Source organism: Vanellus vanellus, assembly GCF_965231255.1.
Source record: "Vanellus vanellus genome assembly, chromosome: 3".
Taxonomy (NCBI): domain Eukaryota; kingdom Metazoa; phylum Chordata; class Aves; order Charadriiformes; family Charadriidae; genus Vanellus; species Vanellus vanellus.
The window spans coordinates 73,065,664-73,081,714 of record NC_138907.1 but is presented as its reverse complement, the minus strand read 5'-3'; the positions used below and the strand labels follow the sequence as shown (position 1 = coordinate 73,081,714).

Here is a 16,051-nt window from a genome sequence, read left to right as displayed (position 1 = left end):
CTGCAGTTCAAACAGCAATTTCTTTCTTTCCATCAAAGTAAAGCAGAGAGACTGTGCGACGTAAAAGGTTGCAAAGAAAAAGTGGCTGCAAATGTATGCTCCCAAAGGGAGCAATAGCAGATGCTACCTGGGAGTGACTAAAAAAAAACCAGAAAAATCGAGACAACCTGACTTTAGACTCTAGTGGATAAAAAAGGAGAGCAAGGAAGGAAGGGAAACTAAAGGAAAATACACAACATTTGCCAGATATTTAAATAAATTAATTTACTACATGTAAAGCTGATATGGCCTACAGTTTGTAGTGTACCTGCAAGCTCTTACAGCCAGGCTGACTTTTACAGCTGATACAGTTCCTGGCAATTATTATTTTTTTTTTTTGGTGCTTTTATGTAAGGCTCTGCTTACACTTCTCACTGCAATAAAGCCTTTAGCTAAATTTTAGCTAAATTTTTTTTTCCATCTTGTGGGAAATTATTCCTTCTATACAACAACTGTAAAAATGCTTGAGCACTCAATTAGAAACGCTAACGGTCTCTTTTACAGTTTGAATTGTGACTCAAGTGCACCTTGTATTACTCCTGGCATCTTTCTCGTGAGTTCGCATGTTAAAATTATGCCCTTGCCTATCTGTCACACTGGAAGAACTGAAGTGAATGAGACATTATGAATTGTTTAGGTTACAGGATCGCACATGGCACGTGTGTGCGTGTAATTTCTGTTATTGACAGCGCAAAAAAAGAAACTCTCATTTTTTCCCAACCTGATTTCCTCCCCCTCCTGCTCCCTTTCTTAAGGCGATATGTTTTGCTTTCTCTGCTTTTCGGCCTGTTCCGTAGCCTTTCACATTATATTACCAGTCCTCACACTTGCAAAATTAAGCAGAACTGGTCCCTCCTAATAAATTGCCGTTTTCCTCCATTCTTCTTTGGTGGCTGTCCTGGGGTCACCAAGAGAAGCGGCGCGTAAGGGAGTTGGAACCCTTCTACACACTACCGTGTCAGCTCCTCCCAGGTTTTGGGGATTGCTAGGGACAAAAAGCAGACTAGATGCTGTCTTAACCTCCCCCCCCAACTCCTCTTCCTCAATCTCCAACTTGATTTTGTGACTGGGAAGTCCTTCATTTACCCTTTGACTTGTTTAGGACGTTGAACTGGATTGCTTACAGACAGCCATAGAGGATGCAGAACTGAAGTCATCTCACTGTTCAAATGAGTAAAAAAAAAAACCCAATCAACAAGCTTATTTTTAATACAGGGTATTCTCTTGGTGGATTATGTTGACAGGTAACAAAAATACTGACGAGATCCCTACAGAGCACTGATGTAGGCTTCTCAGGAAAAATGTTCTGCACCTCGAAGTTGCTCAATTGAAAATAAACACATGCCACAAAAAAGTTAATTCTGCTAACAGAGCAGGGGTAAAAAACTACAAACCCCAAAATGCAATGTAAAACTGCAGTTCTACTTCCTCTAGCATTTTACCTCTCCTTTTAGGATAACAGTTTAAGTATGATTAATGAATTTCAATGACTACTGCTGTTCTAACAACAAAGCTCAGGTATTTCATTTCCCACCTCAAGATGTCACTGTAGCTGGAGATAAAAGCGTCTTGCAAGTCAGTTACATATTTCCATACCTTAATAAATTTGAATCTTCAAAAATATGATCCTAGTTCTAAATTTCTGGGGTTTATAATGTTTGCTTTGGGGATAATTACAACTCTGCAGGCTTCTTTACAACAAAGCGCTATAAATTATCTCAGTCTAAACTTTTAATATATTTTTCTTTCCCTCGGAATCTTCCTCATAAACAGTATTTTGACAATTTGAAGCAACAGTGAGTTTGAAAGAGAATCCTACCTCATGATATTTCCAACAATTCAAAGATGTGGAATATCAATTGCTTATTTATTTTAATATTTATGGCTTCACATTTTACTGCTTTGAAACAGCACACAACAGGCACGTCAGGATTATTGCGGTCTTGCATGCTGTGAGTTTATAAGTCAATTGCCCGTCTTCTTGACTTTGAGTTTCCCTCATGTTTTCTCTGTTGAGTCAATCTAATGTAACAGATACTTTTCTTCAGCAATCTTCATAATTCATCAAATTTATCCTTTATCCAAGATTCCAGTGAGTTTATTACGAAAAGTTTAAGATTTGCATTGGTGCATTATTATTACAGCTGTTTAGGAGATGGCAGAAAAACATCGCACAATTTTTTTTAAGCTTTATATTTAGTAGTTGATTCTGTTTTCTTTAATATCCTTCATAAAGGTTTTAAATGTGTATTACAAGATGCATGAATCACGTGGAAGCATACTGCCAGAAAAACTGGGATGGAATAGGAAGTTCAAGCCCTTGTTACAATTTATTTAAATACTTCTGCCAAAGAAAAGTGCCATCTTCTTACCCTGAAGTCCTCGCTGCTTACTAAACTGCACTTTAAAAATCAAACCTGAAATCTGAACACGAAAGAACTTTCATTTTTTTAAACACAATATTTAAGAAACATTTTGAAAGCAATAAGGCACTTACTGCTTTTGGACCTAAGGCGTGTTATACAGACAAGCTTACATGTGAAACGAAATGCGAATGCGTATAATGGAGATGCCTAAGTTTTTCAAATGAAAACGCTGGCACGCATTTAACTACTATGATACCTATCCACTTGGTCACTAAAAAGATGATTAAGTTCTAGGGCAAAGCTGATAACTTTTGTCTGAAAATCTACCTATGCTTTTTTTTTCACCTGTATAGATCAATTAGTGTCTCTAAGAGCACCAATGCCCTATCAGTAAATGCACTTAATGTTGTCTGCTACCAGAAGGCTAGATTTATTCATGCTCTTAAAACAGTATTAATGGCATAAATCAAAGCAACTCATTCTCAGAATACTACATTATGTATTTCCTGAATATTCTGCAATATTTATAGCTCCTGACAAGCTTTTTTTTCTGTCAAAAATAGCACAAGTAGTAGGGACACGGCTGCTCTGACAACAAGAGCAAAGCCATGAGCAAAAAGGGGGACACTTTCTCTTACAGGACTTTTCTAGTCAAAATCCTCCTTAGAGAGTCCTAACAACATTATAGTTTGCTGCTTCCCCTGACAGTCCATAAACAAGCAAGCATTTTAATAGGTACTTTCTATAGTCCAGAATATAGACATTGTACAGTTATAAGTAAATCATTAAGAATTTAAAAATCTGCAGAAGCCTGTCTTCAGTCTTAAAGCAGTTGTAGAGAGCCTCAAAACTCCTGTCAAGAGGGGAAATACAGCGAAGAGAATAAAAAGGAGCAGCGAGTCCTCTGGACATTCTCGTCTGTTAAGTGTAATAAATCTTCCGTTCCTACATAATGCAGCTGTACTATCGCTACGTGCAGAACACCAGTGCAGCTGGGTGATAAATATTTTAAACGTGACAGCTGACAAAATATGTAAGTAAACTGCGTATTTCTTCATTTTTACGCATTTAAGTTATAGACACCTCCCCCTCCAAAAAAAAAAAAAAAGTACGGAGTGGGAACGCTGGGTCCCCTCCACCAACTCTTTCATTCTGAAGATGGCTCCTATCGCATCACCCTGCCTACTATTTACGTATTTCCTTCAATGCCAAGAAGCGTTCAAGTATTGAACGTTCAATTCATTAATATACTTTTGGCTTTACCCAGTATGACAAACTATTCTGAGTTGTTGCAGTTCTGACGTTGTCCACATCAGTTATGTAGTTTTTAAGATCACTACGATCACAAAGCAAGCCACTTCAAGCAACTTAATGGGAACTGCAATCAGCACAGAGCAGCCACCAGACTCTCACCACAGTTAAATAGACCCTCATGACACTCCGGAGATGAAAAGGGCCTATCTGCCAATATCATGTTTTCATTTTGCTAACAAGACTTTGTTCTCTCCCTCATTTCAGTGAGAAAGGAGTCTACACGGATTTGTTTTATTTATTTCTGTGAAAGACTGAAATCTTGACAGCTCTGAAAAATGTTCACTACTTGATGCTGACAATTAAATAAACCGAAAAAAAACCCAAACAAAATCAAAACCATAGGGCTTCCTTTGGCGAAGTACAAACTGAGTATACCAAGGCTAGTCTCAAAAGCTAACAATGCGCCAAAAAAAAAAAATTATAAAAAATTAAAAAGTGATCCTATATATTTTCTGTCTGAATACTCAAAATCCCGAGGCCAAAAATGACTTTTTCGCCTTTTGATACCCAAAAAGGTTACTGCATTCCTTAATTGCGTAACACAGCCTAGCAGCAGGCTGTCTTTCAGGAGTGCTCTTGAAATCTGGCAGAGAACTGCTGGGGCACTGCTTCAACACAAACACCACCTATTCTTGTTTTTGCTATTTCCATTGCTTCTGCTTCCACGTGCTAGGTTCTGCGGAGATCGCTGGTTTTCTCGTTACAATAGTCCGAGCAGTTGTTACCCAGTAAGAAAAATTAACAAATCTAAATGTCTAAAAGTAAACCACCCTTTCTAAAGGTAAAACTGCACCTCTCTGATACCACGGGGCCACCCTGGGCTGAGCTGCTTGGGAAGTGCTGGTGAGGGATTCTCCCTCTTCATGTGAAGGTCTTCTGGGCCAAGTTACTGCTCTTTTTACAGCCTTTAGATATGCCATTTCTCTAGAAATACACTGAGAAGAGGATGAAGGCAGCGTCAGAGAGAGAGAGAAGAAATATTTAAGATGCAGAGAGCTTACAGCAATCGCCATAAATAAATGAATGGGAAAATTTGGAAAAGATACCTGGCCATCGGACATCACGTGTGAGACAACCTATTAACAGCAGTAGTGGGAAAATTGCCCTTCAACTTAGAAAACGAGGGCAGACACATTCAAGAGGGGAGGATTTGATGCATTTGGTTGTGACACCGCTGTTGCTAGACTAGATATAAGTGAATGCACAACGTCCATTTTTGCTCTAAATTTACATGTTCTCTTACTAAACCGACTCAATTGTGTCTCAGAGATCAACTGTGTTAACTGAAAAGAGTGGGACAGTTCCTGTCCTGGATACTCGCAAAGACCGATAGATTATTCTATGGGCAGTTACATCCTCAAAACATGACTAAAAGCTGAACTCATATTTGTTCTGTAACTAAATGTTGCATGCTAGCCATTGAAACCAGTTTAAGATCCCTTACTTTCTGTATTATGTGAAACGGGACTTTATATGCATCGCTTTTCAAACGAAAAAAATAACTTGCATTAAAAACACATTCACTTGTCTTTTTGTGCAAATTCTAGAGTTTGTGAATCCCTCTGACAGCCTTATAAACACATTGATATTATGCTCTGGTATTCAAAACAAGACTACCCCTGTCCCTTTTCCCATTAGAAAGAAATTCTTTAAATGGCATCAGGCAAATATGCATCTTATTCATGGCAAGCAGAGAAGTTTTGAAATCTAGTTTGACATTTTAGTTATTGCTTTTAACTTAAGCCATAAAACAATCTATAGGTGCTACAAAAATTCTAATAGAAAGAACTCTTTGTTTTTAATATGAGTTACAGAACAGTGTAAGAAATAACCTCAAAGCTTTCTCTAACTAAATTTCAGCTTTTCACAGTGAATTATAACACCATATATTTTCATTTGTGGTTTCTCAATAGGGGAAGATATTGAATTAGGCATCAATCCTTCACATCGTTTTTTCAGAATTTGGTGAGTATGTGCTGGACCCAATGGCCAGGAATAATCACGCCGTTGCCTTTGGCGTAGTCTTAAAAAGATTCTGTGAACGTCAGGGGAAATTTATCTAAGAAAATACGAAGCAGACTCAGAATGCCCAAACCATGTAGGCTTACTCATAAAGAAAGACTGCAGCTTGTGCAGACACTTAAATTAGCTTTAATTTAGATAAGTAAGGGATCGATAGCAATAAAGCCAGTATCAAGGAGGATTTCAAAACGGGCCAGTTACTCCGGTGAAGAACTTGGCATCTCAATGGGGCCCAAACAGTCTGCAGTTTCTGTGAGACTGCAACTTCCCTGCTGTTTTCTGAACGAGCTACATTAGAACATCAAGCTGTACCCCCACAGGCTGAATGTACACTTTCAGCTTTGGTACAGATGTGCCTTGGTACAGAAAACAGAGAACGTGAATGCCATTGCTCGGAAAATACTGTAAGTAGCATCCAACCAGCAGCATGCTGAGCGAAATCTAGCACGTATCTAATGATCATCTGGCCCTCTCAAACAGTGATACTCCGGAGAGACATGATGCTTGGACTGCTTAAGAGCTAGTACTACTAAAAATATTAAGATAATAGGTACTTTAAATCTAGAGATACACAGCAGAGCTCAGCCCCTGTCATTGTTATTGCCACATTCGGTGATGCTGCTGCCCAGGTTCTCCCGTGCAGGGAGAACCATCCGCACAGTGTGGTGGCCGTCACCGCTCCTGCTCCCCACTGGGACCTCAGGATGCCTGCGGCAACTTTCGTACCCGAGGAGGCTGTTATCCCAGTATAGCTAAGGTGTGAATTTAAACAAAGCCCCGCAGATGCACCCTGCATGGACACACCTCGAAGCGCTCCTGACCCTATTCCCCGATGACTAGCCAACAGTAGGCAGCTCTCCAACCACTGGGCAGTTTGGTTCAGGCTGGCTCAGGAGGGACCCAGGCACACTGCCACCGTGCAGGTGACATGGGACGCACACCCGCTCATGTGGCATAAGACTTCTTGATGTACCTCACTCTAGCTGCGCCCAAGTCAGGGGAAGGTGAACCTTCAGCCACAGTAGGAGCAGCCCGGCGCTGGCCATCGAGGCATTGGGCTCTCTTGGACCCTCTGTTATCAGCTGGGATCAACGCGCCCCTGCTGGTCCCTGGCAGGACGGGAGGCAATGCTCTCATGGTCCCGCCAACAAGGGTGATGGTGACACCACATTTGGGATATTCTACCTGCAACGGTTTGCGGAATAGCTGTACTAGCAAAAGCACATTTTTTACCACACGTGTCTACGCACTAGCGCTTACCCTGTGTAAGAATGTATTTAAAAGAAAAACCTGACGTTATTAAACCAGTGGAAGTAGAAGACTGAAGCAGCTTTGAGGTGCTTCAAAATGCCTTCCACGGTAAGATGAATTGATATCGTATTATCAGACACTTTTTGTTCTCTTCTTTTGGCTACCAACCTAATGGCTGAGCTATTACAGTATCACTGTTTTTATGTTATAGCCTCAAATGCACTCAACCCTAATTTAAAATCCACCTTTTGCTCTGAAGCTGAAACCGTGTTAGCGGTGAAAATGAGGCCGACTGCATCCAAATCTGCACTTCCAAAATTAAAGGCAGGTTTTTCTTAGCAGAGGATACTCGGTTGTCAAATTTACTACCACCAGAGATCACACCCTCCCTCAAATCATCGCATATGACTTTTCTCTCTAATAAAAAAAAGGTTGTTGCAATGAGCCAGGGTTGTATTTTTTTAATGGCACCACTTTTTGTGGTATGGGAAGTAAAAGGAGACTTATGCCTCTTCCCCAGGGACAGCGCGTTTCCACATGCACGAAACAATAAGCAGATATTGCCTAGCATCTCAAAGCCTTGTCTACAGCGGCACTGTACATACATACAGTTAAAACCAGATAAAAGTCCTGCCCCTAGAGAGCTTCCAGTCAAAAAAGATGAAAGGATGGGGGAAAAAAGAAGTAATAATATCCTCTTTTTTATATATATGTGAAAGCAAGACCTGAGAAAATAGGTCATTTGCCCAAGACTGGAAGGAAAGCCTGTAAATATGAATTTAAATTTAATACTTCTCAAGTCTCGATCTGGTGTCACAAACCCATTATTTCTCCCAAAACAGCATATTAAGGAAATACCATCAATAACAAAGCAAACTGCAGACCAGAAGGATCATAAATAAAATACTACATAGAAATGTAAGTACGAACAATTCTGAATTTTGAAAACTTTCTCTTGCGTGCAATTTGAATAATTGGCTGTTTCACAGAAGCTGGCAAATATGTGCTTCTTGTAACAAAAAGTCATTGTGCAACAAAAACTTCTATTTTCATTTATATTTATCTACCATAACATATTGATCCCCGTGTTGACCACAATCAAAATACTCTAATGGTTGAAATATGAGGTCAAAACATGGGAGGAACTCCCTCCAGGATATAAGGAAAAAAGGAATATATTTTGGGAAGACTGAGGAAAAAATAATTGAAATTCTATCTGAGAGCTACTTGTAGGCACATTTTTTTGTTGCATATTTTATACTTTTCTTCTCCAGTGTTAGAGAACTGACTGTATTTTGGTTGGAAAAAAAAATAGCTATACTTCGAGAGTCTCCCCTTTCCCACAGTATCTGTACTCCTCTAGCATTTATATTTGATGAAGTCTTTTAAAAAGAGAAACTAATTCTTAAAAAAAAACACACTGTGGTGGCAAAGACATAAATCCCTCACATTGTCCCTAGAGCCCGTCTCTTTAGGATTATTATGGATGAGATTATTATGGAAAGGAAGATTTGAATATCTTATTTACCTGAACAGCATCATAATACATTTTCTTGCCTTCTTCATCTGTCTTGTCCGACATCAGCCATGCCTTGAGCAAATATTCATAAAAGCTATCCCCAAGCCCTCCAATGGAGACATGATCTAGAAAAGGAAGAAAGAGTCAACAGCAACTTCATCTTCAGCCTGGGCAATAAAATACAATTAGAGTTTGAAATCATGCATTTAATGATCTCTTACTACAACAGTCTTTATTAAATGTAAGCCTGGAGCCTCAGGGAAAACATAACAGTGAATTATTTCTTTAATTGCTAACTTTTTCATCAAGCTAAAGCACCATAGTATTTAATATCCACAATGTGCCACAGAAGTTCATGACAAAGAAATAAGAATTTATATGTCTAACGTCTAATTCATGTAGTCTATCCCACACAAAAAGCTGTTAATCTAAGTTCTTTTTTATTCTAAAAACAGGGAAAAAAGTAGAAAGTTCTTTTTAATTTGATAAAGGCCTTCCTGCTTTTAACGTGCAGGCATTGTTTTCATTTGCTCTTTTACTCACTAATGCTCCATTTAAGTCAGTTCATAAAGACAGCCAAGGTGTTTTAGCTCCTTCCTGCAGAGTTGAATTTCAGGTTATTTTATGGTATTTCAAAATGCCAACCCATACGTTTAAAAATAATACTACATTTTTTGAACATCTGCCTGCTCTCAGAACTCAGCAGTGGTTCTAGAAGGAAAAAAACAGACTTTGCCCCATCTACAGATGATTATTGCTATCACACTGCTTTATTCTGCCCTGCGCTTACTGTGTGAAATGATCTGGTACTACAGACGCTGTGATTATTCAACTGCACATGTTTCGGACGTGACTCTGCAAACACTAACGCCAACCCAGTCAGAGCGTTCGATGTGAAAGCTGCTGATGCTCTCAGCTGCTTGTATAAGGCTGCACTCACTTGCTGTGCAAGAGCCTAAGAGATTCTTGGCAAAATTTGAATGGGCATAGATCCCCTAAACACATAAAATACTACAACTCTGTGCGTATGTGTGTGTATATACATGTATAAAAAGCGTTTCTCTAAGCTCCAATAAACTAATAAAACTAGCTAGAGGTTTTCTTTTTTTTCAGTTGGCGCTGCCTGGTAAATTAAGGGATTTGGCATTTACTGAGCCTTCAGCGAAAGGTGCTTTACCGGGACTACTCATTTATAACTGCCTATTTTACATGGAGGAAGGGGTCTGCTAATTCCATCCGAGACATCCAGGATGGAGATGGGCTTACATATATCACGCAGCAAGTCCGTGAGTCATACTACAAAATTCTGGGCATGAGAAAAGCAGAACGTGCATGGGTTAATCCAGGCTCGTGAAGTGAGATGCAGAAGGGTTAGTGGTACAGAGCTCATGCCTCCCAACACCTAACTCTGATCTTAGCTTCAAAGGTGTGCTTCTGTTGGCGGAATTCAAAAGAGCACAGAGAATTTATTTTTAAACTCCTTCGTATCTTCTCTTCATGGAATGCCTCCTTTTGCCTACTGAACAGGTTGCAAAGCGATGCAAATGTAGAAGATAGATAGACTATTTTTTTCTGTTCAAACTTTATTAATATTGCCTCTTTCATCCACTAGCCTGTGACATACAAAAAATAATTTAGTTTTCCAAACGTATCCTGTCCCTTTGCCTAACAAATACATCGTACCATCAAACCTGGGTTATAAATGGCTTCCCCCCCTCTTCTTTTGAATAAGATATATTAAATTTCTGGAAAGAATACACCATTTATTTAATTAAATGTTCATGATCTAAAAGGAAAAGAGGCTTCTTAAAAAAAAAAAGAGAACATTTTCTATGATCGAAGGCTGATCTTTGAACAGCAGCATTTAAATGACCTTTACGGTTTCCTAAATAAATTACCATAGAAACCTCTGACATTTGCAAACTAAATAGCACAAGCACAGTTTCATCAATAATAAGCCCTGTTATTATATACATTATTGCAGTAGACAAATCCAATTGACGCATGCTGCAGCAAATCACTGTCAGTTTACTGTCAAAATAACAAGGGCTAAATGAATTTACAGGAACAATGGCAGTGATCCAGCAGTGTCCTTCACAGTTACAGCATTGCTAGAGAAGAAATGCTGAGAAACTATTCCCCCCCTCCCCACTTGATGTTCGAGAGATAATACTTCTCTCTGGTACCAATTAAAGGTCTAAAGATTTTTTTGTTGTTGTTGTAATCAACTGAAAAGAGCCTAGAAAAGCAATCTCAAATAAAACATCTCCCAAGTCTTAGATTCTGATCTTCTACTGTGGGAAGAAAAAAATAAATAGATCAGCGTCTGTGAATCGAGGCAACTGAATTGGAAGAGATGAACAAGATCAAATTTGCTTTTGCTGCTTCAGCATGCTAAAGGCTGACCTGCATCAACATCCGTGTCCATCATTTGCATGTGCAGGAAGCAATTTCTTTGCCAGTACTACACGCTATTGGAAAGCAAAGCTGGTATAAACTGTAAGTTTTCCTGTGCACACTGACAAAAACTGGCATTTAATGTGAATGAATGAGTACATAAGACACAACTATATTAAAAATAGGGAAACAGCAAAGGCCACAAGGCAGAGTAAGTATTTGACTGCTTGAAAATAAATAAGGCAGAGGCACTAACAGCATCAGCCACTAGAAAGATCTGCTCTCATGCAGCTCACCAAAAAAGCTCAGTTCCTGTGGCTGACTGAAGCTGAGGAAGGAGCTTACTGGACCTGGCTCACAGATGCTGAGGTGGCCTTCTAACCTAACTCTGTGCCTATCGCTGTAGGATAAACACTTCCGGTGGGACTTATTAATGTTTTATAAAGCTGTGCTAAACCAACACGGGTAACAAGTGGGCACACATCTCTCGGGTCGAGAAATGGATGTCAGAGTTTACACCAACATGCCAACGGGAGTTGATGGTTATGCACGCTGAACTGCCACAGGCCTTGTGGCACTGTGACCTGAAGGAAGTCTCACAGCGTGGCAGACTAGGCGGCTTTCAAAAATGAGGGGCATACTTCTAATTCATAAACGGAAATGGCCTTTGCCTTGATAGGAAAATACAACTGAACAGCACAACCTTTTTGGACGTCTTTGCAATTCAGAGTGACACAAAGCATTCAAAAATGTATTTTATTCAGTAAAACATTCGTTCTTTGCCTTCGCAAAAATTATCTATCCAGAGTGAGGACAGTCCCATAAGGACTCCAGAACCTCACTTCTACCTTAGCTCTCTCCTAACCAAATTGTTATATTCAAAAACTTCTCCAGTCCTTTCCCTCTCTTGTATTGTCTAACCAGGTCCAACACTGATCATCTACAGGACCATCTCATCTGCCCATGTCTTTTCAGATCAAGACAGCATGTCCTGCTCATTTTCATTCAATAATGTAGGGAGGAAAAAATACAAGAACATTGAATCATGTGAATGGGACGGTGGTAGACTGAACCTAAGTAGCAAAAGTGGAAAAAGACGTGATCCTGTGATCCTGCTCACTACGTAGGCTTTGAACGTTATGAAGATCGAAGAAGGCAATGTACAACAAGAAAAGGCTCAGTCATCAGGAAGGGGCTAAGAAGTTCCAATGCTTCAAGCATTTTATTATACTCTTTCCCTTCTAATTTTGGTGTCTCCAGTAATGGTTCCGAGGGGATTAACGCCATGACACAGTTCTGTTTAGTTTGCTTCCTCAGTTGTTGGCATTAAACTTCAACAGAAATCACAGCTAGTATTAACTGGAAAGACTTGTTTTATCTTCAGTGGAGCCACACCACTCTAAAAATATGGAATTTGATTCAGACAAGCTGATAATGTTTCCTTAAAGAGCTACTTTAGACAGCACTTTAGATTTTTGAATAAAAGACTTTTGTAGTCTACAAATTCCTTTCCAAAACGATACATATTCAGACATTTCCCTGCTTACACAAAGCATACTGAAAGTTCAAAGAAAAGTACATTAAAATACAGCGAGTAGGATTATTGTTTTTATATTTGTAGTATTTTTACGTTGTATAGAACCTCATATAGAATGTGAGTTTTTACACTTCATAAACATTCTTTATATATACAAAAAATACATAATAGTAATTGAAAGAAGTTAATGACTGCAAACAGCACACTGATAGACAGGTTATACTACCAAAGAAGTCATCTACTTACGCTGGCCCCATTGGCCACTGCTAGGATTCAGATAGTTGGGGTAAAGGCCCTCTGGTTTATCCAGTCGATTTAGAACTTTTCGAATATTCATCACCTATTGGAAGGGTACAAAACACTGAGCGCTGCTCGATTTCCCCCCCTGCCCCCCCAAAAAAATAAAGCAGTGTCAGTACAAAGGTCTTAAAGTGCAAATATCCCTAAAAATAAAAAAAATAGTCTTATTCAACACATATACCTGAATACCCCTGTGCAATCATATTACTATTAAAAAAGATCCTCAAAGCTGATATCATCACATAAATGAGCTCCTCAAAACCTCTGGAGTTTCTACGTCAAGTGTCGGTAATGAAACAACACAATAGAAGCAAGCTCCAAAGTTCTGGACGTGCCATACAGAATATCTGGCTGCTCCACAGGATACTGAAATTCACGGATGCTAGTTGCCTTAACTAAGCTCAGCTACTTCAGCATTGTATTCCTCATATACCCAAATCAGAAATGGTATTAAATATTAAGCCTATCACCTAGTTCCGATGCCGAAGTGAATGGTAAAGCAGTTTTGCCTGGAAAGGAGTGCACTGCTGGAACTGAGCTGTGTATAACCAGCTTGCCCAGCAGGAACCCATCGCAGCCCTGAGCGCTCCGCCGGCATTGTTAAGGAGCTCGCTACAAATGAGAGGCCTGGCGAAACAATTACAGCCCAGATGCTCTGCAGCTGGAGTCATCCAGCAGCACAATCCATTGCAGAGCACATGAAATAGTTTATACTGAATTTTAACTTTCACGGAAAAGGCAAATGTAGCAACTTGGGAGAATGAAGATCCTGAGCACCACAGACCAGAAAACATAACAAAAAGGTATTGACAGCTTCATTATAAGTGAACTAGCTGCTGGGAAAGGAGATAAATTAGCTTACACCAAGCTGCAGAATAATTTCTGTTGTGGTACCCAAACTGCCTTCCGCATCTTGTCACTACATTGCTAACTGCCCAAATGCAAACTGCAATGAGTCCTAGACCTCACTTAATGAATTCTTCTTTGAGTACTTCCATGCAAAGCTTATTCCAGTGTTTCTTCTTCTTTATCAGGCGTACCAGCCCTGGAACAGCTTGCCTCAGAGGGCTCTGGAATCGCAATCTCTAAAGGGTTTTAAGAGCAGCTTACATAAACAGATTTCCAGCATCTTGCAGCTATAGCTCGATGCCACTTTGGAAGAAAACCATAGGCTAGGATTTTTAACTTTCATCACACTTTAGTTGTCTCTTAATAGAACAGATGCTACACATTAAATTAGCATAACTGTCAGAAGATAATTAAGTTACCTAGTAAGTTTGTTTCTGGCTGTTCCTGGGTACTTGCACCCCCCACCCCCCTCGTTCCCCCAGTTCAGATTTGTTTAAGAGAAATTCTGTCTTTAAATTCATCTCTAAATACATGCAAATTGCTAGGAGTTTCTTTCACAAAATTTATTCCAGTGCTGACAACGGAATCGCAGCAAAGTCATTCGGTCCTTTAAATTTGGTACAACTAGTGTTCATTTTAGATTTGACCACTGCTTCTAAACCTACTGCTAAACATTTGGAGTCTCATTATTAATTAGACAATATCAGTTTTAGCTAACATAGGGCAGTTGGAGTAAAAATAAAAAAAACAAAACAAGTGGAAGTTTTAATTTGAAAAAAAACCAAGATAAATGATACAGTATATTATAAAAAACAGAACTTGCTGACTATTTATGCACAAATAGAGAAGCAAAATTGCTTAGGTGGGAGAGTTGCTTTCCATAGCTTTCATAAACAAAAAGCATCCAAAAGACAATGTTATCAAATTTTGGAAGAATGAGTAAGCACAACTGTTTTGTCAAAGGATGTTTTTTGTGTTTTTTTTTTTTTTTATTCTCCCAAAGAAAGTTCAAAGCACATTTCTCACAGATCAGTGCAATAGAAGGGCTTTCTGACCCTACTGATAGTAGTGATGTAATTCAGCATTTTGAAGAACTGAATTTGCTGAAATCACACAAAGTAGTCATGGTACTTTGGTTTCTATAGGCATCACATATTATCCCTAATATAATAACAATTTTTGTTTTCACTACCTTCAGGTGAAGTATTGAAGAAAGCTCTATGGTCTGATTGTTTAATGTGATACTAATTTAGAACATAAACCAAAATCATATGTTTTATGGGGCCGTGTACGTGCTATATACAAGAAGACTCATCACAATAATTTTGAACAGATTTTTGACTTTATAATACAAAACCACGCCACAGTGATTAGAGAAATAACTAGAAAATATCTACTTCCTGTGACAAATGCTTACAACTGAGGAAAATCCAAATCTCTCCCCAGAGGTATTTTTCTCCCAACGCGTTATTTATCTTTTACAACATGATTTTGACTGAACAGTCTAACCTTTTCAGCAAAGACAGGGTTTCCGGACAGGTGGCTCAAGTGTACGAACTCCAGATGCAAAGTCCCAAATTCTGCCAAAATGCTGCTGCCGCCAGAGGCCCATGGCCAATTTCGACCAATCCCACTAAGGTAGGGGGGAAGAGAAATACAGAAAATAACCATAAGCATCTATAAGGCAACGCTAACGAAATGTAACAGGTAGTATATATACTGTTATCAAGAGAAGATAATTAATTAAAAACATATTTAACATCTGCATAAGAAACCATGCTTCGGCAGCCTTCCAGGACTTCACCACAGGACCTTGAATATCTCCGGTCCAGCCCTGCTTAGGCTTGTAAAATGGCTTCTTGCAACAAGCCAGTCGTTCAGCTCATGAATAGCTCCATCACACATATCGCTGCACCAGTGTTTCACTGTACGGTGTCATGTTTAAAGACAGCACAAAAAACCACTGAGTATGAGAAAACATTCTCATACTTCACCTGTTTTCCCTGTATTTAACACAGCACTCTGCAATTCTAACTCTTCCTTCTACAGTGCAATTGTTTATGAACTTATAATACTGCATATATACAGCACAGGCTTTAAGTTAAAAGTACTATGTGCAGTACATCCTTCTTAATACCTGAGAATTTAATAGAGTAGGATATGTAGGCATTGTCTGTTCAGACACTCTTTCCAGGATCAGTAACTTCAGTTTTAATTAAGACCTAAAGATACTTCACAGTAAAATTAATCTCAGGTTTTCTGCTGAGAGTAGAGCAAAGCACATTTATTGCTAAATCCCCACTAGAAACTAATGCTGGTTGAGATTCAGGATGAAAAGTCTGCTAAAGTTTCATTACAAAAAGATGTTTTTTTTCCTTGAAAGTTCCAGCAGCAATATTCAGAAAAAAACCCTGAAATTAAAGGAAAGCTAGCCAACTTTCCAGAGCATCTAGGTGA

At 39.1% G+C, this 16,051-nt stretch overlaps 1 protein-coding gene across 1 annotated transcript in view; it reads right to left on the bottom strand.

Annotated features, from left to right (window-relative positions):
- The window catches only part of MAN1A1 (mannosidase alpha class 1A member 1), a gene marked incomplete at both ends in the record, with an annotated part of 149,741 nt that overhangs the window by 13,011 nt on the left and 120,679 nt on the right, over positions 1 to 16,051 (bottom strand). The window contains 3 exons of the mRNA XM_082480981.1: positions 8,521 to 8,636; positions 12,692 to 12,785; positions 15,104 to 15,227. Coding sequence (XP_082337107.1) covers positions 8,521 to 8,636; positions 12,692 to 12,785; positions 15,104 to 15,227 — 334 coding nt within the window. The remainder of the gene's footprint in view (positions 1 to 8,520; positions 8,637 to 12,691; positions 12,786 to 15,103; positions 15,228 to 16,051) is intronic.